At 39.7% G+C, this 27875-nt stretch overlaps 2 protein-coding genes across 5 annotated transcripts; both read left to right on the forward strand.

The window, feature by feature from the left end:
* Positions 1-1060: 1060 nt before the first annotated feature.
* c3h1orf53 (chromosome 3 C1orf53 homolog) lies at positions 1061-7106 on the forward strand. Of its 2 annotated transcripts, none has more exons than XM_061034122.1 (3): positions 1061-1556; positions 4196-4297; positions 6743-7106. In XM_061034122.1, the coding sequence occupies exons 1-3, from the start codon at positions 1266-1268 to the stop codon at positions 6812-6814; spliced, it is 465 nt and encodes a 154-aa protein (XP_060890105.1). In that variant the 5' UTR covers positions 1061-1265; the 3' UTR covers positions 6815-7106. The 2 variants fall into 2 exon arrangements, with proteins under 2 accessions (XP_060890105.1, XP_060890106.1); XM_061034123.1 differs by having other exon boundaries at positions 1064-1538.
* Positions 7107-12702: 5596 nt separating this feature from the next.
* On the forward strand, positions 12703-26914 carry lhx9 (LIM homeobox 9). Of its 3 annotated transcripts, XM_061034124.1 has the most exons (6): positions 12703-12862; positions 16298-16594; positions 17480-17682; positions 18849-19204; positions 22643-22845; positions 23423-25559. In XM_061034124.1, exons 2-6 carry the CDS (start codon positions 16421-16423, stop codon positions 23675-23677), a joined length of 1191 nt encoding a protein of 396 aa, XP_060890107.1. In that variant the 5' UTR covers positions 12703-12862; positions 16298-16420; the 3' UTR covers positions 23678-25559. The 3 variants fall into 3 exon arrangements, with proteins under 3 accessions (XP_060890107.1, XP_060890108.1, XP_060890109.1); XM_061034125.1 differs by lacking the exon at positions 12703-12862 and having other exon boundaries at positions 15145-16594; positions 18852-19204; XM_061034126.1 differs by lacking the exons at positions 12703-12862; positions 23423-25559 and adding an exon at positions 25993-26914 and having other exon boundaries at positions 15148-16594.
* The last annotated feature ends 961 nt before the right edge of the window (positions 26915-27875 follow it).

Consider the following 27875-nt stretch of genomic DNA (forward strand, 5'->3'; position numbering starts at 1 on the left):
ATTGTCCTCCTGAGGCCCTGAAACTATATCAGAATGGCTTCAGACATTTGTCCCAGATGAAGTGCACATGATTTAGCTTTCTGAATTAAATGTCACTTCAAAGAATATTTATAACCGCAGGGCTCTATTTTTCACGTACCCTTGCCTTAATGGCGCCAGTAGACTTCCCCAGGTTTATTGTAAATCTTAAAACATCAGCATTATTTTTTTTTACTCAATCAGGTTGATTTGGAGATATTTCTACAGAGCTTCTTATAAACAAGCATTTATTTTCACCAGTGATGTGTAATTTGTCTTTGGGTAAATTGACCTCACAATGTCAGTCAAAAGACACTTGTCAGGTCTCATTACCCAGAATTCTTAGCAGACACATCATCAGAGGTGGCTTCCAGCGTTGGATAACCTTGGGAGGACTCATTAATGTCCACTCATCAACCTTGCAGTGTTTTGTCCAAGTGACTGTATTACTTAAATATATAATGTAGTCACTATTATATCGTAGGAAGGTGTCTTTGTGTACACCACGGTGTCATTGCAGCAAAGGAGAGCAAGGCTAGTCTCTTACAAGGAGAGTGTAATTAAGAAACATGTATTGTATTAAATGACTGCGAAGGGAATGCAGCATACAAGATAATATATATAATATTATTATCAAATATTATTTTACTTTATCATCACCAAGAGCAAATTTATTTTATGTAAGATGCATACAGCAGGAAAAAACTGTGCAAAAAAACATACAGCAAAGAAAATCACATACCAGTATATGCTCTGACTTCATATATAGAAACATATAGATAGATAGATAGACAGACAGACAGACAGACAGACAGACAGACAGACAGACAGATAGATAGATAGATAGATAGATACTTAAGTTGCATAATGTATGTAATAATGTAGAATCTTTTGAATTTTGTAGTGTGTTATTTAAGTGGGACTCTTTGGTGGTTGGTGAGAAACAGTAGGGGCGCTGTGTGCTCCAGCAAATCAATGTTACGACATAGGTCACATGTCGTCACCACTGTGACGTATACGGACAGAGGAAAAGAGGAAGTGCAACACATTTGTGAGCCGGCGACTCGGGGGAAAAAGTAAACATGCAACAGAGACACCCTTTTTAACGAAGATATGATACGTAAACGGTGACCATTGTAACTAAAAACGAGATGGCGTATTGTCGGTATATTTGTACTCGCAACTGCAGAAGCTGTTTTAAAGTTTTACAACTTTTAGCCTGTTTTTTAAATCAGTGACTTCAAGAAATGTTTCACCAACATTATCCGGGTAAAGCGTTAGTCAGCAGATTGCTTCTCCTGCATGCTCAGTTTAATACACGACTTTTAAACATGTCGATACCGAGTCAGTCAGAGAGAAGCTGGAGCAGCAGGAGGAGTCCACAGGTCAATGCGGTCAGGGGGGAAGCAGACCCGGAAGACGTGGTGACGAACAGCCCGGGGGGGGACACCGACCAGGTCGATAGAAAGCTCACAGAGGAGGAGATAACCATCCACAGAGTCCACACAGAAGCATGTGAGGTAACAGGAATCCCATCAGTAAGATCCGTCATGTTGCTCAATGTGATTAACTAGACCCAGGTGTCTCTGCAGGGATTTGTTAAGTCATATTTCCTTTGAATTGAGATATGGATTCCATTTCATTTAAAATAACAATATGACAATGTAAAAATCACCTGGCACAAGTATTTGATTCAAAGTGTACTCAAGTAAAAGTAGAGAAATATTCACCAATTTTTTTTATCAGAAAAATGTGTCAAAACTTGAAAGAAAAATAAATCAAATGATGCTTAAAAAAAACGCCTGTGATACTTATTATTATGGTCTACTGCAGTGGTTCCCAAAGTGGGGGTCGGGACCCCAAGGTGGGTCGCCAGCCACCAAGAGGGGGGGTCGCGAGATGCCTTCCATAAAAAAATTAAAAGTGCATAAATATATCTTTTTACTATTTTTGTAAATATACAAAAAGTAGTCCAATATCATATAAGACAGTATCATTAAGTGAAATGAAATTTTTAATTATTTTAGGCTGTTGTATTATTTTGTGTTAGTAGTTTTTGGATAGGTTTATTAGTGTGTGCGTGGCTGTCGCTACGTTATATACCTAACTAACCACCTTAAAGAACAGTGGGGGGTCCCCAGTTTCTGTCACCCTTATTTTGGGGGTCACGACCTGAAAAGTTTGGGAACCCCTGGTCTACTGTATAGGACTACGTATATTATTATAGTATGTTATCTTATAATGTTGAGCTGATTTTACCAGTTTGGTATCTTAAAGAACTTTATATGTTTTGCCATCGTTTCTTTTATTCAAAATCAGAACCTATAAAACTAAATAGGCCCTATAGTTCACAGGAAAGGAGCTACAGGTCGGATTCGAACCCGGACCGTCCGCTTCATTGGGGACTAGAGCATCCGTACATAGGGAGCGATCACACTAGGCACACCGGCGCCCCCACAGTCAAGTACTTTTTTAACAAAGTGATAGTTATAGCGTAACACAGCTCTTTTAACTAAACAAGCAGAACTTTTTTGGGGGGGAAAATTCAATATTCAGTATTTTCTCATCCACATTTACAAAATGTCCTGTTGAAGCATGATGTTTTTTGGAGGACCTTAGTACAAAACAGGATATTTTATAAAGACTAAAGACCACTTTACACTTATTGATAAATAAGAAATAAAATCAAAATGATAATTTTGTAAAGTACAAATAAAACCAGACCAACAGAACCATTGTTTATTTCAGATGACATCAGTGTTTGTACAATAATATACCAGCTGTCTTACACCTCCAGAGAGCCAGCTTGTCTCCAGGGCAAAGTTTCCCATGGGTCCTTGTCAGAGTGATCATTTACTTAAGTTTAATTACAGCAGTGAGCATCATTGTTGAAGAAATGCCGTTGTTCTTTTAATGTATATCTCCCAGTGTATTACAGTTATTATATGTCTAAATCATCATCATCAACATGAGATTGGGAGTCGATTTGGGATAACTGTTTCAAAAAACTTTGTCAATTTCTTTGAAGATGACTAAAAAAAAAAAAGTCAAATGTTTTTTTTTCCACGTTTATTTTTGGGCTTTTTATGACTTATAATTAGAGACAGGACAGTGGGGAGTCAGGAATTGGGGAAAGAGAGAGTTGGGAGTGACGTGTGGGTAAGGAGCCACAGGTTGGATTCGAACCCGGGCTGCCCGCTGGAGGACTGCAGCCTCCGCACATGGGGAGCATGCACTAACCACTAGGGTACCGCGTCCTCGGAAATTTAAAAAACGTTAACAGTTCATTACAACTTTACTAAGAAGCATACCCACCCAACGTTGCATACACTGTACATGTCATGGAAGTTTTTGTCAGAACTGTCACATTCATTCACCAAATCTATCCCTGCTCCTCCATCAAGCAGCGCCAGTGAGCTCTGTGCTTATGACAGTAGTGAGTAGGTGTCATCTGCATGCCTTTGGGCGTATCTGTTGTAAATATTGTGCTTCTGAGTGTGGGTGAAACTGAGGCAAGTTGGCTGCGACCTGAGGAGAGTGGTAGGGCCTTGGTGGGAAAAGCACAATACAGAGAGGGGGCCCAGCTATGCCAGCTTCACTATGTGGCCCTGGACTGCCATGTGAAATGACAGGCTGTGTCACCGAAGAGCCTGGGGCCTTTTTCCCTTTGTGGCCTGTCAGAGCTCACCAACTCGTCGGCTCTCATTTTGAAACAGACTGAGAGGTGACATTTTCTAACTTCCTGAGGGATGGCACCGGAGTTTGGTGTTGTTCCACGTACAGAAAAGTGTTTTTGTGTCCATACAAGGCAAATAATTAGTCAAAATAAAGAATGATTGTGTCTTTTAAGCGTATAAAACAATGCTGCCAGTTGATTCATCATTGCAAATCCTCACCCACAGAATGATACACAAAAGAGCACTAATTAATTAGAAACATCATAAGAGTGAGACTGTCTTACATCTGTTTCTATGCATAGAGGTCATGCATCCCCTCTTACCTTGACCCAAAGCAATATGTCTACATGTATATGCTCATATTCAGAACAATGCCTACACATGGCTCTGTGTTTGGGTGTGTGTATATGCTGTATATGGTTATGTATGCAGGGGTCACGCACCGGCATACGTGTTCATATGTCATGCTAATTAAATAATAATATCTTCATTATGTTCAGGCAAAGAAGCAGATGTATGTCGACCCTTCAAGTGGGTACAAGGTGTTCACGGAGTATGCCCACCTTCAGAGAGGGAAGTGCTGTGGCAGCGCGTGCAGACATGTGAGAGCTTTGTTTTTCTCTTTTACCTTCGATGTTTGTTTGTACATTTAACTCTCTTTTGTTCTGTGCATTGTTCTTGCTGTTTACTCCTGTCCCTTCTGCTTCTCTATTCCATTCCCTGTTTTGTAAAAGTTTTCTGAGAGTTTTAATTTGACACCCCCAAAAATAGCTACAGTATATGTACGTTTTATCCTATACAACACAAGTGCTTAATAAATCATTATGAAACGACCTCAATGATCTGTTAACATTCTGAGGTTACATCCAATATGATACATGCTACTCAGAGAACAATGGACGAAAGTAAATACATTGACCTTTGAAAGATTAGACTGTTTATATGTAACAGATGTTTCTCATAATCACCAGTAAGGATATATATCTTATATCTCAAAATCTTGAAATTAATGATTCTTAAGGTCCCTTCCAAGAGAGCATTGTCACCTAACTATTCATGGGGGTGTGAACATGCTGTTTTTATATGAAACTTCCTTTTTTAGAACTCTGTTACCTAAATATTCAGTTTTATAGTATGTTAATAAGTAACACAATTAGACTCGACAGACAGCAATAGGCTGAAAAATCCAGAATATGACATCTCAGACAGATAATGAGCATTTATATGTGTATACAAAGTATTACAACTCCACATGCAGGTTTGATTATTGAGAGGACAGTAGTGGGTTGAATTCATTGTGTTGGATCAGCATTAGTTAATGGTTATTTGAACGTCATTGCTAGAGGTGGGAAAAAAAATGGATTTATATAAAAATCGAGATTCTTGTCTTTTGAAATTTATAACATCCAAAAATCGATTTATTTATTTATTTTTTTGGCTAATTATTCACTCCCTGCTTAGTGCTAAGGCTAGCTCTTTAACTCAGTAGAATGCCAAATGGAGCAGCAAGAAATTCAGCCAGTCTCACAGATGACTGGAGGAGATCCTGAAGTATGTACTAATTCAAAAATAGATTTTGAATCATGAATTCAGAATCGTTTTGAATCAAAAATAGGTTCTGAATCGAATCCTGACCCCAAGAATGGACATTTTATTTTTTTATTTAACCTTTATTTAACCAGGAAAAAGTCTCATTGAGATTAAAAATCTCTTTTACAAGAGTGTCCTGGCCAAGACAGGCAGCAGCACAATTACAGGGTTTCACATTACATAAAACACTTAACAACAATGAACATAAATACAGGAATCACAAAAATAACCTTTCGTTGGGCTCTGTCATAAATTGAATCAAATTGTAAGACACCCAAAGATTCCCAGCCCTAATCATTGCTTGTTTATGAAGTCATCAACTGAGAGAAGGAGGATAATGGATCTTCTGATAGTGCTTGTGCAATATTCTATGTTAAAATATGACGCAATGTTTCGGCAGACAGTGATGACATTTTCTGATGCCTTCAATGTTAATATTGACATTATTTTAGAAGCGTGTTATGAACACTTTTCTTAATACATGGCAGGAGTAAACTATGTAAAACAGACGACGATCAACTGTAATATTAGAGGGTCTTGTTGCATTCACATAGTTTTAGGCAGTCTACAGTCTGGACCCCAAAGGAAGAACGAACAGTCCAACAGAATAGCAAGAAGAGGAAATATTAGTGTGTCTTTTTTCCAATTCTTTGTGTTGTTTTCTTCTTATATGAGCAACATTAAAATGTTTGAAAAATGTTACAAGGAGGGCAGCAAAGTGTATAATTTCACTAAGGTGGGCAATCTGGTCTTTGGTTATTGTTGCCCATACACTCTGCTGGCCTCACCTACTATTTAACGTCCTGCTCTCATACTCTGAATTGACATCTGGTTTGTTTTCTACCATTCCTTGGATCCATGTGAATGCAGCAGTCTGCTCGCTACAGACAATGATGCTAATGATGCTTAATCTTGTAAAAAATATCCGGTGCATTCGGTAACCCCAATGTTTTTACGAGTTTATTAACCAGTGGGGAAACTTTTCTCACTGTAGAATAAACAAGACCTGGGCTGCAGGAAGAACGGCGTTCGTTATGCATTTGAAAAAACAATTTCCTGAACCAAACCCAATACAAATTTAAACCCAGAGAGCAGAAGTGGTTTATGGTTTGCTCTTTACGATATTCGCTTAAATATCAACAGGGGGGGAAAACAGCTTTTAATTGTGTTGAATAATTAACAGTTGATCCGACGGATGTTTGAACCTACTTATTACCTTTTACAATTAAGCAGGAATCAATCTTAAGTGTTTTGTTTTTATAGTTAAAATGTTTTTTGGTAAACATCTGAAAATAGAGGTCGATATTGACACAGAAGGAACAACTGATTCCATCCCATCCCATTCTGTTTTTCCCTGTGCTCTCTACACATGTCAGTGTCTCCCTCTCTGTGTGACTGATGTTCTGCTCCACATGCAGCCATTTAGCACCATTTCATTATTTCATTTCCTCCTCTAGTGTCCATATGGCCAAGTCAACGTGAAGGACCCTGCCATGAAGAAACACTTTAACTCTCTGTTTTATGTGTAGGCCTAACATGACAAAGGTAAAATCTTTGTTTAGAATGGTTCCTTATCTTCAGACTGTCGTCATTTGGACGTCTTGAGTGTCATTTTTTTAGCAGTGTACTAAATGATGAAATATGGATAGCGTCTGTGCAATACCTATCTCCTTTGAGTCACTAAACTGAGGATTGTTTTCATACCAAAAAAAAAAAGTATGAGGATTTGTTCACTAGAACCTGATGTGAAATAGTCTTTTATCAGATTGTTTTCTAATGTACTGTACTTCTCCAATGTCCAATGAAATGCCTTGAGCTTCATTTCTCGTTTTTCTTTACGAGTATTTGATATTTTGTGGTGTTTGTCTTCTCTGATGCATTTACAAAGGTGGTGGGAGTATGGAGATGAAAACTGAAAGAGCATTTTAGATCTTCGCCCTCCAGATAAAGGGCATATAAGCGAAAGTAGCGGCAGATAGTGAGATGGAGTCTTGTGCTCTTTTGTTTTGCATCTCTTGTTATTTTTTCTCCCAAATGTACGACTGTATGAATATTAGCATTATTTACACCACACAAGTGCTTGACTGAACTGTCTACCTTTGACTGAAACACTGTGTTGTTAAAAATAGGCGGGGACCAGGGGTCAGCCCTTACACTTGGCTGCGCTGCTTTTACACCACTTGATGGAATCAGGCTGTTAACAAACATGCCGTGGACATCAACAGCAGCTCTCCCCACCGGACCTGCAGCTCAGCCTCCTGGCAAGACTTGGCTAAAGCAAGCTCTCCCTGCGGCTGCTCTCCCGAGCTGCAGCCTAATGAACTCCTGGGCCCTCTTCTCCCAGCCCTGCAATACATCAGCTCATGTTCTCCAGCATGTTTAGACGCACACATGCATACAAGCAGTCTTATTCCATCACAACACCCCGTGGCTCCTAATAGGCCAATATAGAATAAAGGTTGCACTAAACGCTGCACTTTGTAGCCCACAGTAATAGCACAACGTAAGGTCAAGCGCTCATGCACCACTACCTGTGCGTGCAAGAGCTGTTCAGGAAAGATGTGCCACTTGATTTGTGATTTGTGAGTGCATGTGGGAAGGCATCGCAATGCCTTCAGGCTCTGGCTCTGAACCTGCCACACACACTCACCCATCTCCGCCTGATTGGGCAAACAGCGTTGGGATGAGAGGATGTGTCTGCCGTTGTATTCTGTTGCAGCCGCCTTCCGGCACGGCCACAATTTTCCCCGGCAGGTGGGTCCCAAAGGCAAGTGCTTAGTGATAGGAGCAAAGCCCTGTGAGCGGCTACAAGGAGATTCATGATCTCAACAGTGCTGGGGAGGACAGGTTCTTGGGGACGCGTCGTCAGGCGGGATGAGAGGCGAATTTATTTGGTGGTATTCTAAACCGAGGCAGCGGAGCGTGCGGCAGCAACATTTCTGCAGCGGGACGGTGAAGGTGTCACACTCATCAAGTACCTGGGCCCGCTCGCCTGCTGCGGCTCTGCGGGTTTTTTGCCTAGGGACTTGTCTGTCACATTAAAGTAGATGCATTGCCATTCAGGGCCTCGGCGGTCCCGCAGCCTGACCATGAAATAGGCCAACTTTCATGTCTGCCTCATCCTTCCACGTCTTCCCAATCCAGTGATGGCACAGTTTGATTTTTTTTTTTTTTTTTACCATGCTCGAGTCTAGCAGTTGGTGAAGGAGACACAAACAACACAGCAATGCCTTCAACAGATTTATGCAGAAATTAACTTGGAAACAGCCCCGCCTTCCCCATCAGTTCGGTCTCAAAAGTACATTTCAAGAATAGTGTCCTTGAGTATGTCATGCACTTTCACAATAAGAGACCTTTTTATGCAAATGTCCAACATTTCTCTGATCTCTTGTATCTGGCTCAAAATGATTTGTTCTGGCTCGTCTTAAGTTCATTTTAGCTGATTTAATTGTATTTGACAATTATAATATCATGAATGCCAGCTTTTAGAAAATTCCCTAATTGACATGTTAATTATTGAAACAATGGTTTTGAATTTGGCTTGGTTGTAGAATAGAGGTTGAGTTACTTTACATTTTTAAAAAGTTTATTTTTCAGTAAACTTAAAAAAAAAAAAAAAAAGCAAATGCACACATGTAGAACCACACACACATACAGAGACACTTGTATTCCCTCAGTGCAGATGTGCTCCCAAGCCACTACAGCACATCAGACGTGAGGTGTTTATTTCAGGCATTTTGGACTGAACATCTCTGACCTTCAGCCACAGCATATGCTGAGCTGGAGCAGAGTGGCAGCTATACACTGTGTGCCTTTCTGCAGGACGATGCCACTAGCCGCAGAGAAAGGGAGAGCTGTCCAGTTTGGAACTGTGACCAGACAGGCTCGAGTCACAACCAGTTGACAGGCCAAGCAGCCCCTCCTCCCCTCCCCCTCCGTCTCAAACAGGCGCAGCAGCCCTGCGGCCAATGGCCCCAACCACAGTCAGTTACAGTGTCTCCATCACTGCTGGCCAGACCAGCCAGGAGCTGACAGAAGAGAGTTGGCGGGGGAAAAAAACAACTTGAGTGTCAGCCGTATGATGGCTGAAAGGAACATCAGTCTCAGCAATTGGCCAAGCAGCGCTCTGCACGTTTGTGTGCGTGTGTGCACATGTGGAAATGTGCGCCCGTGTCTTGATATTCAAGCAGCATTTGAGCAGCCCCTACATCAACGTCTGGTCTTTGTACACAGACAGTGTCAGCTCGCCTCAGGGCAGCAGCCTCCACAGTGGTCATATGGACAACCAGATCCCTGTGGTAGAATTAGTGATAAAAAACACACGGCCACTGAGTGACAGTCAGCACGGCAGATTCCTTTGGACAGACAGGGCTGCAAATAGCACAGAGGAGCACTTCCTCCCTCAGACCGCAACTGGTGGTCAGGCTCATGCCAGGCCAAGCCGAGGTCGCCAGATGAGCCCACATAAAAGGAGAGTCAGGGGCAGAGCGGGCACCTAAAGAGCACTTTGGCCTGTTTATTTCCCTCCTGGTTCCACATCAAAGCAGCAATATCTGTGATTTCTCTTCCACATTTAAAAGGCAAGTAATGAAATTGCTTCTTTTGTTTTTTTTTTAAACTTTGTAACCTCTAACTCATCTCAAATTGTGTTCCCTGCTGTCTTCAATGAAGGGTTGAAGTAGGAAGTGTTTGAAAATATAACACAAGCATCACCTAAACCTGCGTGTTTCCTCACATAAAGCCGCTTTGCCCCATAAGGTTATATAGCGATAAAGAACATCCATCTATTATGTTTCCATGTCCTTTCTAGTGTGGCCAGATATGGACTAATATGCACACCATTCCCCTGGAGGATATGCTGTCCCCAATGGAGATGGGGGGTGGGGTGTGTGTGGAGGTGGCGGTGTGCTGTCGGTGCTGCTCTGGAGGCAGGGAGGGGAGGCAGGCAGCAGTTGGTGTGCAGGGAGCAGAGGCTCAGGCTGGCTAGTTAAGAGCTTCCCTCTCCTATCCTCCATCTGCCAGGGACCGGGGCTGTGATTTGAGCTCCAGCAGAGCAAAGCAGGGAGGAGATCGAAGGAGGGAGGAGGGTGGATGCAGGAGGGAGGTAGGGAATGGGTGGTGGAGTAGAGGAGGGGGAGCGTTGGTTGGAAGAGACAGAAAAGGGAAAGTGGTGGAAGGGGAAGGAGGAGGGAGAAAAAGTGAGGATGGAAATGAAAAACTATAAAAAGGGGAAGATTGAGACACTTTAAAAATCCTATTTAAAAGCTTATTCTTGTCTAATATTATTTTTCTAAATCATGGTTACACATGTTAATTGCAGGTACCATATCCCACCATTGCAAGTGCATTTTTGATATTTCCTCCCTTCCAATAAGTCTGAAGCCATGTCCTCTGTGTTTGTAAATATTTCCAGGATGTCTCACCATCCTCACTCACCCACCTACCCCTGCCAGGCTCATGTGACTGGGATACAGCTTTTACAGTGTGCTCCTCCCTCCGTTCCTCCTCCCCCTCCTTCTCACACCCCCCTTTTCCCTTCTTCCCTTCCCTTCCCACTCCTCTCCTTCACTCTGTTTAGCCCATGGTTCCCTCAACCACACTGGATCTTCCTCCTCCTTCACCTCTTCCTCCTCCTTTTTCCTCCAGCTCTGCTCCTTTTCTGGCCTTGCTGTGGGAGTGACTGAGTCCCTGAGTGTCACATGAGGTGACCCAGAAATGATAACTCCAGATGAACCCTGGATGTGTGGTAATCTACCCAGCATGCCCTAGGAGCCAGGCAGGAAAGCAGGCAGGCATCCCGGTATGATGCTGTATCTGTGGTTTCACTGCTGAAGCATGCATCTGGGTATCATGCTTGCAGAACGCTGTGTGCACGGTACCCGCAGTGGTACACAGTGAAATAGATCTCAGTGCCGTTGCATTATTGATGAGATACATTGTGATGTCAGCCCAGGCGGAAGCAGCAAAGCAAAATGACTGTTAGCAGTGTGGCTGGTTATCATTTATGCAGGCAGTACAGAGGTGTAATTAATAGTCACTCTTTTCGCTCTCATCCCTGGTGCTCCCTCACACACTGTTCTATTCACTGGTTGTCAATTTAAATCTGTCCATCTGTACCTCAGTGAGTTGTATTCTGGATGACCTCTCTTTGTCATGTTAACTGTGATTATTAAATTCAAACAGAAGCACCCTACAGTTTACATCGTTTATCATCAATGATATTACTCAATTGTATCCACTGTCTTATTGTTTAGCCTGTCAGGTGAAAAATAATCCAAAGAATGCACAGGAAATTACATCAATTATTGAACAGTATATAATAAGGCAAAGGGTTACTGTTTTACCACCTAACTTGAAAAAAAGTTACACAATAGGCACAATGAAATCATCCTTGAAGAGTTAATATAATCAATATTTACCAGACATTTCAGATTATAAAATAGGGGAATCATCCATTTTCAAAACTTCCTTATGCATCAGATTTTGCAACATCGGGCCAAATGTGTGCACAATGGTACCTGGCTAAATACACTAAATATTTCAATTGAATTTATATAGAGTTTGTCAACTCGACTATCCATAAGAGCAAGGTGAAGAGGAGCACAGTTCAAGTGGAATTAAATAATTAAAATAGTGTTGCTATTTTCTAAGTAGCCTGTTTATTGATTGTTACCAGATTATTATTTTTTTTAAAACCAGGGGAGTTACATAAATTACATTTGGATTATTCTTAAACACAGCATTTCCTTTTAAAATGTTTGTACTGTTTCATTGAAACCCCGAACTGCTGTTTGCAGACTTGCAGTAATTAAGGCAGTTAGAATATGCAAATGTGAAATGATTGGGCATTTTCATTTTGAAATTAATTTCGATTGGATTTCGTTCAACAGTCTTTGTGTTGTCTTTCACATCTTTGTCAGACTGATTGATCCTCGTTTGTCTGTAGACGTCTAATTATTAATTCTCACAAACCTCACCTCTCACTCACACTGTAAACCATACAGTATCAACTCATGTTGCATTAATGCGATACGTGATATGACATTTCCTTTGATACATTTTAAGAGATAAACGCCCTTAAACCCATCCACAACTTTGATTTAAAATGTCGGTTTCCTCTTCTTTAACTTCTATAAAATCATACATTGTTGAAAAGGATCCAAACGAAGACGTGCAGATTAAAAGGGAAAATGTCTAGTTTAAGTGAAATACTACTTAGAAATTATTGAAAATAATCGGATTTTTTGGGCGAAAACTGACTCCAGATTAGTTAATCTATCATTAATTCCCATCACACAGTGTAACCTACATGTTGAGAAGGCCATTGGCTCGTGGCTTCCCATTTCTCTGTGCGTTATTGTGCGCGCGCTGTGCTGTGTCGAGCCCTGCCTGCATACGGGAGAGGAATATTTAAATGTCTTGTGTTTTAATTGACGCTCAAACTCCAAGTGTGAGCTCAGAAACGAGGAACAGCCCCCATCTACCGGCAGCGTCTCCTCCTGTCTCTCCTGTGAAGAGCGCGCGCAGTCCGGAGCTGCTCAGCCTGCACGCGGCACAGGGATCTCACACAGTCTCAGGTAGGTTAGAACATTTTAGATCTTCTTTTGGAATATAACACGATTTAGAAGATTCTCGAACAAAAATCGGAAGGGAGCGCGACGAATCTGCTGCTTGATAAATACAGTGTCAAGGAATATATTCTCCGAGATTAAACAGAGATGTGGTGCAAAAGAAATGATTTTTCTTTATTAATTGATTGAATGTTTTAAAACAACATCTTCCCATCGCTTGAAATAAATGCGCAAATAGCCTACATAATTGCAGTTTGTGGAACCAAAATCATGCAAGTGATTGGGAGAGTGATAAATATGACGCCTTGGTCGAAATATCGGTTAAGCAATTTTGTTTGATTTTCGGGGAACAAAAACATCGGATAATTTAATTTCTTATTTTTTATGTCAAAAGTCAGTGGCCCACTGAGCCAACTTGTATTTACACGCCATTTTAAACATGGCTGTTAGTAGCCTACAGTCGTTATTTAATTTTCAAATAGCGTCAGCAGGTTTGAAAGAGGGCTCAGTTTAATGTAGGAAAATAAGATGAAATTGTGTCTTTTAAAGAGTTAATTTTGTCGAACAATATCGTGTATGAAAAAAACAAGGGCAACTCATTCTCAGCAACCCAATGAAAAATCATCATCGCAAATGAAATTAATCGTCATCTATGAATTTAAAGCAACTAATCTAATGTGATGTGTAACATGCACGACCAATTTACTTCAATAATAGGAGATATTTAAAAAAAAAAAAAAAAACGTTTCAAATGAAAACTGCTCATTTCTGGAATAAACAGGCGAAATATCTTGACGTTTTCTGTTTTTAAAGTGGGATTTTGTGAATTCGGTTTGGATCCTATATGTGCAGACTTTCAAAAAAACCCATCAAATTGATGTGAAATGATAAAACAAATGATTGTATACTTGCTTTCAGTAAATATCCTAATTATCAGATGCAAAGGAAACAAAACAAGACGAGAAGACAAAAGACGTGATTCCCTCAGCTCCTTGGTGTTCACTGACACATTGTTAAAGCCTCTTCAGTCAAATGAAATGTCACTGCTGGAGGCAACGGGTTAAAACACTACTCCTTATCGACATTAACGATATGATAGATTCAGATCTGACTGTGCGAATAAATCACATTTCCACAATTAGAAGTCGCCTTTTTGGTTCTTAGTGAAGGAAACGGATTAAATATGTCACACAGAGCTGCATGAGTTGGTCTCTCTGCTCAGGATGTCTTTGTCCAGGTGAAATGAAAGCCGCTTGACTTTTTTGGCGACTCTTTTCGACGCTCTTGGGCGCAAATGAACGATATGCTTTTCTGAACAGCTCCAGGTCCAGCAGTCCATCCATGCAGGAGGGAAAGAAGGAGGGTTCAAGTCTCGTCTCATAGCGCTGCTATCAAGGGGCCTCCAATTAAAGTCAACACAACTTCATGGGGGGGGGGGGGGGGGGGGGGGGGTATTGGGAGGCAGGGTGGGGGGTGATCCTGGTGATGGTGGGGTGCACATGATAATGTAACACGTCCTGAGATGAAGCATCCACACCTGCACACACACCCCCATGAGCCTCAGTAAATCTATTAATGGGAGCAAAACTACGTCACAGCTCCAACCAGTGTAATTCTTTTGTTTTATGGAGAATTGTTCAGCCATCGAGCTCCTTATCTGGATTTAGCAAAAAGTAAAACGCTGTGTTGTGTGTCAAAATAAAAAACCCCTCGAGCTATGTCATCATATTTTGGCCTGTGAATGGACACTAAAGGCATTAAGTCTGCACGACTTTATACGACTTTTCACACCCTTTAAATCTGACACAATTCAAGTGTAGCCCCACCGTCGCCTCCATCACAGCCTAAATAATAGGAAGTCAGCTATACTGGGGTTTTTTTAAACGCGAATTCCGAAGAACACAACAACTCGTTTTGGTTTAACAATTAAATGCCTTATGCATGCTTTTTGCATAGCCTAAAATTGACGAAAGATGTTGGAAGCCAGGGTCCCTTTTCTATGAACACCGGATCAATTCTCCTACATGTTAACAACTTCTTATTCATGACTAGAAAAGAAATGCAGGGAGGCTGGTAATAAATGGTCACCAGTGAATAACTGCAGTTTAACAAGCATTTCATGGAGAAAAAAAATGACTGCACCAAAAAGGCTATTTAATCTCTTCTGATCTAATAATATAAATTTGCTTCATCACCTGCTCAAAATAAGGCTAATATGGGGCGACAAACAATTAAGGAATTAAGAAAATTGTTTTTAAGTAATTTTCATATTTGATAATATCGAATCTTGTAGGCCTATATCGTTTACAGTTAGCCTAAGGAAAAATCGCCTTTTCTAACAAAATCGCACTTATCTGTGTAAAAAAATCTTGTCTTGTCAAAATGTTTAATGTAATCTGTCCCCGCCCTCTAGCCTATCACTGATCACTGCCCCGCCCCAAACAATACATTTATATCACACACGCACACACGTACACAAACGTAAACACAAATTCACAGGCGCGCGCGCGCGCACACACACACACACACACACACACACACACACACACACACACACACACAGTGCATCTTATTTAAGGACAATCAAACACTAAAAAAAATAATTAGTTAAAACTCTTTAAGTGTGAAGCTTTAAAATGATAAAATCGCAATTTCCAAATTAAACCAAATGAATTATTCTCACATAGCTCTCTATTGTAGAAACAGTTATATCTATTTCTGACCTTTAATAAAAAAAAAATAAAAAAACTCTTACACTTCTGATAGGCTACTCAGTGTTTTTTACAAGACAAGTTAAATATTTAAAAATATTTATTTAAAAAAATATTTAACCTAAACTAATTTTGATCCCGTTTCACTGTATTTGTCAAAACTCCTCCTATATAAATGGGGAAATAAAAGTAATGAAAATGTCAATACCATAAAATATTGGTCCTTCACGCAGCACGAATCTGAAGTTTTTGAGGGGAGAGTGACAGCTCTTTGTTGGTGAATAGAAATCAGTGGCGAGAGAGTGAGGGAGAGGGAGGGAGGGAGAGAGAGGGAGAGGGGAACTCCTCCTACCAAATTATTCAGACTGGGCAGGCTTTGCGGGCTCTTCACAAATAGGACACGGTTCTCAAATCCAGGCAGTCCCAACCTGACCTCCGAGCAACAAGGAACCCTGACTGGGAAAACCGGGAGAGAGAAATTACTTAAAAAAACAACAACAAAAACTTTGTGTCATTATTTTTGGCGAGTGTTTACACTGTAGCCCCCTCCCCTCCTCCCTCCCCAACACCACTACTTCTTCCACACCGGTTTGTCGCATCATTTGGACTATATATTTTTCCTGGAGGAGAGGCATTCACGAGCAGAAGGAAAAGCTAGTGCATTTCCACTAGCACCACTCCTCCTGTTCCACCCATGTTGTAGCTTTTCTTCGTTTTTCTTTTCTTCCAGTTGCCTTTGCACAGTGTGGAGGAGCTGATCTGAGTCTCTGGGGTCGAGTTGGTGTTGTGTTGCCTCCTTAAGAGCCCGTTTGGATGCGCTGAGAGAGCGGGGCGCAGCGCTGCAGTACAGTTTATGGAAGTTGTGGGCTGCAAGACAGAGGCAGGCAGTTGTACGTTGCGTCCAGGAGCCATGCTTTTCCACGGGATCTCCGGGGATCACATCCAAGGGATCATGGAGGAGATGGAGAGGAGGTCAAAGACGGAGTCGCGCCTGGCGAAGGGCATGCAGTTGAACGGGAGAGAGTCGGTAAGAGCCGGTCGACCTGTGTTTGAATACACATTTATAATCCTTCCTACGTCAAAAAAAAAAAAACGACAACTGTGCCACTGTTACCTTTATAGAAGTAGGAGACTGATGAGGAGTTACTTCTCGTGTTAAATTATGTAAAAAAAATAGTTTAGTCTAAAATCATTAACCAAATCCACATTTTTCTGGAAGCCATTCAAGTTTGTATTAGTATTATGTCAACGTTGAATTATTTCAAAAGTTGCTGAAATAGCTGCAAAAAATGATAAACAGAAATGTATTTGCAGTTCACAAAAAATAAAATAGAATCACAATTATGTAATCGAGATAATAAATAAAACATTTGACAGTGCATTCTTAAATTTTGTTTTATGTTGAAAGTTTATTAAATTAGTTTTGGAAGTTACAAATCTACAAATCACCGTAGACAACGATAAATCACGCTGACTTATTCTTTATTATACCTTCTTTGTTTTGTTCCTTTTGGCTATCTAAAACATAACGTTTACATTTCCTAATAAGAATGTAATTTCAAATTGGCCTATTTTATGTTTGCTTGTCTTCCCAGAAAATTGACTTTACAAATGTAGCTTGGCAGAACACATTTCTTGACTTTTCTTGACGGTGAGTTAGTTTCAGCGTCTCAGCTGTGTCATACAGTAGATGGTGGTTATTACTTCCTTCAGGGGGCCTGTGAACACACCGAGCCTGCATTAGTCTAAGAACATGTTTAAAGCCTCAATTTAAGGCCTCTTCTTTACAGATAAGAAACAATTTTGTTTTAGAATGCCACTAAAGGCCTGCATATTAACATTTACTTCACATTTCCCTAACAGTCTGTGTAAGGAAGTTGGCTTTGAGCTCTCCTCTCTCTCCCTAATTTAGACCATGCCTTCCATGAGCCCGGAGAAGCCTGCTCTGTGTGCCGGCTGTGGTGGAAAGATTTCGGACAGATACTACCTCCTGGCCGTGGACAAACAGTGGCACCTGCGGTGTCTTAAATGCTGTGAATGTAAACTCGCGCTGGAGTCGGAGCTAACGTGTTTTGCCAAGGATGGGAGTATCTATTGCAAGGAGGATTACTACAGGTAAGAAAAATGAAGGTTCATCACTCACCTTTACGCGCTCTGTTAGGCACACGCGCACGCGCCTACACGTAGCCTACACATTAGTCTTTTAATCTCTTAAGTATATATGAAAATGCAATTTAATTAATTCAGAATTAAATGTACTTCAACTTTTGACCAAATGTTTGTACAGCCACTGCCAGTTCGAGTTTAACAGGCTGTGGCTGTTCAACCGGAATTATGTCAAAGCCTTATAATCCAATTAAGTCTTTTCTAGTCTGTATAAAATCATACCTGTCACTCAAGGCCCCCTGCATGGTTTTAATTAAAAAGAACTGATGATATAAAATTGTCACTGTATTTTTTTTGTAATTTAGATACAATAGTGTTTAGGCCTCTAAATGTAAGATAAACTACAACAGGCTAACTGAAAGTGTGAATCAGCCTCAGAAACAAAGGAGTAGGCCTACACCATTGTACATTTGTGCCGTTTAAAAATGTTAATCAGTCTAATGGCTTTTAATCACAGGCAGCCTTTAGTCTGTCCCATAATGCTCCGCTATGGAAATCTGCTGTATGGTCCTATTATGTGCATAATAGAAGAAGAAAAAAAAGACATACATTAAAAAGGCCTATATCAAACCATGCACCATTATAGTGAAATAACCTTTGAAATAAGTGATGCTGTTAGTGGCTAATGTGTTAGCTGTCCCACCATTTTTAAGGTGGGACAAAAGGTTTGCTTAAGCTCACGCTTAATAATTCTAGGCTTTCTAACTGATAGTGTAGAAGCGAATTTAACCTGTTTAATTGTGGGGGGAGTATATTCCTGCAGGGAAAATATTTTTAGATTAAATAAAATCTGGCATAGTCATCACTTCTTTTCATACAATTCACTTAGCAGACGTTTTTTTTTTCATAGGCCAGGTGTGGCTAAATAAGCTTGCGATGGTCCTGGGTCATCTAACTTTTTTAGTAGGCTAATAAAGCTGGGTCAGATAGGCCTTTATTGACACCCTTTCACTGAAATGCACGACAAAGGTAGTAGAGACAAAACCTATAGCAAGCCAAACGAAGCATGTTGCATGGTAGTGCATTTGTAGGTAAACCTACCTTGCCCTTACTTGTTTCGGTTTGTGTCACCTGGTCTCTATGTAAGAGGAGTCTTGACAATTTGTCTGTTCCAGAAGGTTCTCCGTGCAGAGGTGCGCGCGCTGCCACCTCGGGATATCGGCCTCGGAGATGGTGATGCGCGCGCGAGATTCTGTGTACCATCTGAGCTGCTTCACGTGCACCACCTGCAACAAGACGCTGACTACGGGCGACCACTTCGGGATGAAGGACAGCCTGGTGTACTGCCGGCTCCACTTCGAGACCCTGGTGCAGGGACCGGACTACCACCCCCAGCTTAACTTCGCCGAGCTGGCAGCAAAGGGCGGCGGCCTCACCCTTCCCTACTTCAACGGTACCGGGACGGCACAGAAAGGAAGGCCGCGGAAGAGGAAGAGCCCGGCCATGGGGATAGATATACCGAGCTACACAGGTGGGACAGCATGCTATTCATAGCAGGAGCTCATGAGGAACGCAGAGAAACGTTACATATTACACAACAATTATAATGGTCTACTAAGGTTTTTCTTTTTGTTAGCCCGGCTGCAAAAGTTACTTTAGGATTTAATTGTAACCCCAATATTGTGTATTGAAGGGCCACATAGGTTTTTTTTCTAGCACTTAGGCTATAACGCTAAATTCACCTGAAATGAAATACTACACCTTTCCTTATAAAGGTCAAATCCTGTTAAATCTCTCTGAAATAATTCAGTTGGTTGAAGGTTTTAAAGTTGCTGCTTTATGGTCGATATGCTTCACTAACAGTTATTACACTTTTCTGGTCGTTAATTTAATAATCTTATGAAAATGCATTAGGCTATATAAAAAAAGTATTTTAATTCATATAAAATAGCTCAAAAGCAAAGCTCAAATGAATCATGTAAAAAAAAAAAAAAAGGTTAAAAAAAAATCAGTGTATGTTTTCCATTACGCAGGAGAAGCTCGCTGTTTAATGCAGCCGGCCCCTCAGTGCCCCAGCTGTAACAGCCGTGGATCCACCTTACATGTCTGATATGAATCAATCCATCTGTCATATTGGCAATGCAAATATAGGTGAGCGTTGCTAGTGTGTATCTGCGCCCGCAGCGATTGGCTAATTGATCTGCAGTAACTGTCCACGCGCCTTGAACGCACTGATTTCGTGCTTTAAACTGTGGCGTGTGTTGATCGAAATTTGACCTTGCCGACAACGTGCCCTCGACTTCTATAATTAATACTAATTCAGGTCAAAATAAATGCAAATGAGAATTTATATTTTGGGATAAATAGAATGGCCAAAATAAGTAAGTTTAACTGAAGAAAGAAAAAGCGGCGTTATCACAAAAATAAGGCTCTGTTAAAAGTAGGTTTCATCTACAATCATGCATTGAAACGCTAAATGGTATAACCTCCCCCCCCTCCCCCACCACCACCCCCGCAGCGTCCCTATTTTGTTGTCGCTTTCTGTGAATTAGTGTGCGGTTGAGAAAGTTTGTCATTGTGCGCCAAGTTTCCTCTGTTCCCGGTGAATAGAGAGGAATAAGGGTAATCTGCGCATTAATTGTTCTTCGTTAATTGAAAGTGACGTTGGAATCTCTGGCCTCCCGTGCGCCGGTCAGCACAGTTCTCAGGGAAACACAGAGCCGTGCACTGGGGCCTACTGCAGGGGACACAAACACTGTACAGTCAATCTCAAAGACCTCTAGTTTGTTATTCATAGTCACTATTCAAAGAGATTATGCAAATGTCAAGTTCTCATTGATGCCCTAATAGAAAAATAAATATTGTAGCATGATTTTTTAAAGCAAAGACTACCTATATAGGCTACCATAATAAATTATAAAAAGGAAAAATAATTAATAGAAAAAGACATAAAATACTGCAAGATGTCAGTTCCATGTAATTGCTTAACACAACAGACACAGCAAAGGTTCTGGTGGAAATGTTACATTTTTCATTTGGGATTGTTAATTAGAATGACTTTTTTTTTTAAATTCAAAGAGAGGCTTATTTAGGGTTTAGTCGTGGGCTTTTGATTAACCTTTTAAGTTAAATGTTGTCTTTTAATTGAATTTTTAGCCTAAAAAAATTCAATTCAGCCTTTAAAGTTTAAATTATACATTGCAGAAAATATAAATCAGATTTCTGGTATTATGGAATAAATGGAAGAGTTGTTTGGTATATTCTCTTTTCCTTGTTTCAGGGCTTGAATATGGCAAACATCACTATTCTACCCTCCTCACAATACTCTCAGACTGTTCAGGTTAATGTTTCATTCTGCACATCAGGAGACTCATATTCCTGACAAATAGACTGAGGTTTTGTTTGAGGTTTTGTTTCTGCTTTAGCGAGCACATTCATGTTTGTTCTCACAGGGGAAAAGGTGTGGGTCCACTGAGTATTGCACACCACTCTGTAAAGTTTGGTCTTGTTTGGATACAGAGACCCCTAGTGGGTAATATCAAGTGAAACACAATCCAGGGAAGGGCTGGAACAGAAAAACATACATGTCAGTGATTGATTATTTATGGTGTGTATGAATGTAACAAGAAGAGATGTCATGTAAGAAAAAAAAAAACTAATTCAAGCCATAGCACATACCGCAACATAAAACAGAAAAATATATACATCCAAGTTTATTAAATCTCTGTCAACTTTGGTCACAATAGTTTGTTATTTAAACAAGTCATTCATTTTCTAAAAAGTGTTTGAGCCTTATCCTGACGATGAAATGTTGGTTCAATTAATTTGATATTTTGTCAGCCACAGAGAATAAAAACTTAACAGCGTTGGGTTTCAAAAAGATGATAAAATCAGCACAATTGACTTTATATTCAAGAACTATTATGCAAATGATTTGCCGGCTAGATTTCCGTTCTATTTGCTTTAATATGAAATAACATTCTCTCTGACCCGTTCCACCATAAAAGTACATGCTACCAAAAAAAGCTAAATCAGTACACAGTTATTCATTCTAAAAGTTGTACATATGAGTTGCAGCTTTACAAACATTCGACACTCTGTCACAGGCTAATTAATAATCATTTCCCCTAAGAATTCTCTGTAACAGCAATTTAGCTAAAATTAAATTTATTCTACAATTTAACTGTGCACCAAACTTAAATATATATATATATTTAATTTATTTAAGAAATGTGATGAAAGGTTTAATCTGAACCGTTTAACCAGATGTTTAGCCAACCGTGCTTTAAATTTACTGAATCCATTTTTACCATTTCACCATCTCGCAGTGTTTTTGCATTAGCAGTTGTTCGCTGAAAAATGAAGCCCATTAGGACGATTAGTCTTTGCAAACACAAGCAGAAATCATTTAGTTTGCTCCCAGTGCTGCTTTAAAAACATCATTTTGATTTAAAAAAATTAAATCTCATAACGCAGGTTATATTTAAAGGTGAGACACTTTTCAGTTTAGTTATTTCAGTACGTTTCTTGACTTTTGTTCATTACAACTCTGGCATAAGAAATCGGTTTACAAGCGGGTCAATGGAAATATATACGCTTCCTATAATCAAGTCCATTTGCGACAGCTACTGAATTCAGCCTTTTTTCCATTTAAAGTCTGATCCTGTAAAAGGATATTACGTTTGATCAAAGGCTATTTGAGTTTTAAGTTGAGCTTTAAAACCATTTTGAATGTATTAGATTAAAGCAGATTGGTCCTTTGAGTAATGTCATCTGTGTAGTAGTTGAGGGATATGCTTCATTACAATTTGTTTGACCATCACTTCTTTTTGTGAAATAGTCAAATTTAATCTGGACTCAAAAGGTTTAATTTGAAGAAAAAATAAATCTCTCGCAGAGTTAGAAACGTTTTGCAGTCGTTCCTCTCGGACTCTGACCCCGTTCTGTACTCTGCTCTCTGCCCTCTCAGGCTGTAACGAGAATGACACGGATCACTTGGACCGGGACCAGCAGGCCTACCCTCCATCACAGAAGACCAAACGCATGCGGACCTCCTTCAAGCACCATCAGCTGCGGACAATGAAATCCTACTTTGCCATCAACCACAACCCAGATGCCAAGGACTTAAAGCAGCTGGCCCAGAAAACAGGCCTGACTAAGAGAGTTCTACAGGTAAGCAGAGAGCCATGTCTTCTTTTGATCTGATCACCCCTATACCTGTGTCTGCACCCCTCCCTCTCATTTCACACCAGTATTACCATTCAATTCATCTTTTTTGGTTTTGTTTGGTCCATTTAGTCTTTAGATGTATATCCACGGGGTTTTACCTGAAATTTAGTAGATTCTGAAATGTCATTTTATTAAAAGAAGAAAGTAGAGAAGATGTACTTACCTTAAGTGTTAAAACATAGGTGATATGACTACTTATAAGAGTGCACTTGTTCTTTTTATTTGTGAAATGAAAGAGGGTGTAATACAGCTCTCTCTCAAAATAAACAGTTTAAAATTCATTGTTTAATTTGCTACTAAAATTCCAAATTATTATATTCAGTGTTCAGGAGCTAACTGCTTCATTATGATCTGCCCCATAAGCTCAAAACATGTATTGGAAATTGCAATTAAAACATTTATATACATAAGACAAGGACAACTTGATACCCCAAAAGCTGTGATAACTTGATGTTTTGATATCTTTTAAAAAATAATCGTAAACGCAAAAAGTAAAAGCCACATTGGGATTGGTTTGCAGGTTTGGTTCCAAAACGCAAGAGCCAAATTCAGAAGGAACGTTTTGCGACAGGAGAATGGAGGTGTTGATAAGGCTGATGGCACCTCACTCCCTCCACCCTCATCTGACAGTGGGGCCCTGAGCCCCCCCTCCAGCGCGGCCACACTAACAGACCTGACAAACCCCTCTATCACTGTAGTGACCTCCGTCACCTCTAGTTTGGACAGCCATGATTCGGGGAGCCCTTCACAAACTACCTTGACAAACCTTTTCTAACAATCTAGAAGACTGATTTTTTTATCTGATTTATTTGTTTTCTTTTTTTTCTTTTTCTTTTGCCAATCTACATTTTATTTTTTTAAGTGACACCTTTAAATCTACCAGAGACAGCTCCTTGGAACAGAAAGTGCTGTACTGTGTACACAAACAAGAACAACAAGAGCAAGAACAGCAGCGACCACATTAAAACACATGGAAATCATTTTAATGTGTAGCATCTGAAACCACATGGCAGCCGTGTCTGTAGATGAGTTACAGTTTGCAGAGATTGATTCTGAATGGGACATTTTGAAGTCGAACGGATTTAAAAAATGTCATGGATTCCACAAACAATTCATCTGAAAAAAAACAACTTAACTTGCAGCTTGTCTGGAAAGCTAGATTAAATATTTGATTTGACTTTATTTGTACATTTGTATGGAATTATGATAAAACAAGTCCTCCTTAATTTATGGGTAATTGGTAATTTAAAAAATAACTTGAATATTTTGCCCTCAAAAACTTGTATATGTATGCACTGTGTTCGCACTATCAAATTTGAAGATTTTGTTTGGTCTCTGTTTGGAAATAATTTGGTCAATAATTTTACAGAATGTTCTGTATTTGGGTAACTCCAGAAAACAGGCTTAATAACTTCCGAATGTTTTGGTCGTTAAGACCGAGTTGGATGGAATCAGGCATTATAATATCTCACAGATGGAACGCTGGAACGCGTCTAAATTTCAATTCTAACATCTAACCATCGTAGCTTATATGGCAGGTTGATGCTAACTCCATACATTTTGTCTTGGTTAATATATCTACTGTGATTCAGATGAAAAAAACAAGCAAATCACACATTCTTTACAGTGGTGACTGCTCAACATGTAATGCAGTCACATTGATAGAAATGATCAGAAGAGAAATTTGGATTGGAAAACAGTTGTCATGGATTGTTTTCATGACAGAGCACTTTCTCAGATTTGTTGGCCTCATAGATTAACCGTAGTCAAATGGATAAACCTTAGCAAACATATCCATAAACCCACAGCTAAACCCAATTGCACAGTGACAATATACTGCCCAGTGAAAAGTGCATTATTGTTTATATCATGTTGCTCAGGGTAACAATGTGATTTTAAAAGGGAAAGGAGGAGGGTTTAGTAATGAAATGGTTTGCGACGTTGCAGATTAGATTTGTAGAGCTGACATGAACATTCAAATGACCTCAGAAAGGCGGAGTTGTACGATGAGAGGCAGCCAGTGGGAAAATCATTGTCCATGTGTTCTCCGTTTTGGCCATATTTATACTTTCTTTAATGACACTTGCCACTGAACAGACCAAAAACATGTTTCTTCTGGCTGAATGATAGAGAGAAAAGAAAGACATCTTCAATGGAGTTGATACATTTCATTATGAGCGTCACAATTTGTTCTATTGTAGAACAAAGTGGTTCTCTAAATCTACTTATTGAAGTAGATGCCTAACTCAGTTCTACTATGTGCCTTATGCTATAACTTGGGAGAAAGTTTGTGAAATTCAGGATCTATGTGTTCTTTGTTAACTGATTCACATCCTTTTGACGCCTCACTAGTTTTGTACTGTTTTGCATCTTATTTCCGAAGATCTTTTTATGGTGTATCCTGTTAAAAAGGGGGCAGCGATGTCATAGAAAGCATTTGTGCACTCTTTCAGATATAGTTGGGTAATCCAAGAACCTTATATATTGATCTTCGTGTTAATAGTTGAGTACAGTAAGTGTTCTATCAAGATTGTCCATGTTTCCCTGTTTCTTGATAAAGATGGTGTATAGAAACTATTTCCCCTTAAATATTTATGGACCAAACGGTTGTTATATATCTTATTAAATTTGTGTGAATAAAAATACTTTGCTTTAAATGGGTTTTATTTTTCATTGCACTTGCCATTTTTTCTGTTTGATCTTAAATACAATTTTCGTTTATCACATCAGCAAATGATAAAAGCTTTCAGTTATTAATGACCAGTTAAACGTCCTCATTTTTGCCTCCATTTTTAATTTCTATTCCCTATTTTATGATGTTTATGGTTTTTAATGTAATGCCCCATGGATTTGCATCTAAACCCTGCAGTCAAAAATATGAATTTGCTTTTTAATGCATGAACATGGCTTTAAAATTTAACTCAAAGGAATGCTTCAAAGCATATATTGATATATATCTATATACATTTATAGTTTATATATTTATGCATCGCATATTGGTAAGCCTAAAATGAATTAAGAGTAATTGCAGACCCAGTAAAGCCAGGTTGCTCTGTAGTTAATATATTCTTACTCTATCGTTTCTTTCAGGGAGAACAAATCTTGGGGCATTACAGCCATACATCCCGACGTTTGAAAATTCCCTAAAGTATTAAGAGAAGGGGAAAACTTTGATGGGAATTCCTCACCATTGAAGACAAAGACAATATTAGGATAAGATGATAGCATATTGAGAACTAATAAAACAACAGATGAAAAACCTGTTTCAGTAGCAAAATGTACAACAGATGATTTTTTTTTTTTTAAACAAAAGTTTGTCCTGAATGTTTGAATCCATCAGCAGAGCATAGTCCACAATGTATAATATATATGACATCCATGTGGAAAAATAATCTCGCTGTATTGGAATAGTAAATGCACAAAATGATAATAATTGTATTGTAACATAATTTAAAAAAGGAAAAGGATGTGATTAAAAGACAGCAGGCATCCAACAGTGTGAAACAGAGACTGTATGGATTTTACTGATACGGACACACACACACACACACACACACACACGCACACTACATTCACAGCATTTCTCCCACTGCCTTGCTCCTATGTAAGCACAATATTTACAGTACATTCCCTCAATCTTTCTTCAAACACACAGACACAAATGCACACACTTGCTGCTGCCCCCATGCACCCCACCCCAGAATCAGCTTGCTAAATAGAAGTTTTCTTTTGTCACAAGTGTCATTTCGTAAACACATGGCCTCCTTGAAACTCGGCAGCAGGACGCCCATCAAATGTGATGAGTGTATGAAGAGGACTGCAGAGCTGGAGCTTTGCCATCTGGCTGTACCGAGGGAAGGAAGTGGAAAAAAAACAAAGCAGATAAAGAAGAGATTCTCATTTTGCATGCGCCTCATCATCTTGTTAACATTTTTCCTTGAGATGTATATGATTTCCTTTGATTCATTGTATGATTCACTGTCAGCTGCAAAATAAAGTATATGAAACAATGTCCCTGATGCCCATATAGTACCTCACAGTGGAAACTGCTCCTATAGAATAGAACTATTAATAGTATACAGCAGTTCTCTTCATTTGTCCAATACAAAAAGATTTACTAAAGTGTGGTCACACATTTGCACAAAAAAGAATATCAGGCAGCTTTCTGTTAAACTGTTTGAGAATTCAATAACACATATGTAGCCTATAATGGAAAATGTATTTTATTTTTTAATGTAACATTAAAAAATAAAATACTGTTTCACTTAGTTGTTTGGCAGTACACTGCCTCATAAGTACGAACACTGGGTATGTATGCCATGTAAAAAAAAAAAAAAAAAGAAAAAAAAAAGGTGTGCTCTGGAGATGAAAAAAATAGGGGGGGCTGAAGCCACATGGGGACCAGTAAACAGGCTGGTGTTGAATTCCAACAATGTGGGAAACAGCAAACACTTCAGTCAGTCCAAAAGGAAACCACAGTCGGGCCGTGTTTGGCTGGGTCTGATGGGAGGACGACAGTGGGCGGTACTGACACCACAGATCTACAGGGAGCAGGACCAGAGCAGAAACACAAGCAAACAAATACAGCCGGCCATGCTCAGTTCTGGTGCCGCACGATGAAAACTTTCTGGACATCATCATGGCCCCCGTGTTGACAAGAATTTCAGGGGTTTGCTGCTGGGCTGGAATGCATCTTATCAGTATAATGTACGTGTGTTTGTGTAAGCAATGCCTGATCAGACAACGTCTTTCCAAATAGGATTGCTTAACCCCAATCCAGGCATTTGGAAAAAAAGACAGAGTTCAAACATTTGAGCATCACACGTGCCTGTGGCCTATTATCTTATGGTAAGATCGTACAATGAATCTGTGTCATAGTGGGATGAACTGATCTCAACCTGTGACACATACTTTGGATGAAAGTCAACGATGAAGTCATTTTTGGCTTTATGTGCAGACATCTCAACAGGTAA

The sequence above is a fragment of the Labrus mixtus genome, chromosome 3, assembly GCF_963584025.1.
Source record: "Labrus mixtus chromosome 3, fLabMix1.1, whole genome shotgun sequence".
Taxonomy (NCBI): domain Eukaryota; kingdom Metazoa; phylum Chordata; class Actinopteri; order Labriformes; family Labridae; genus Labrus; species Labrus mixtus.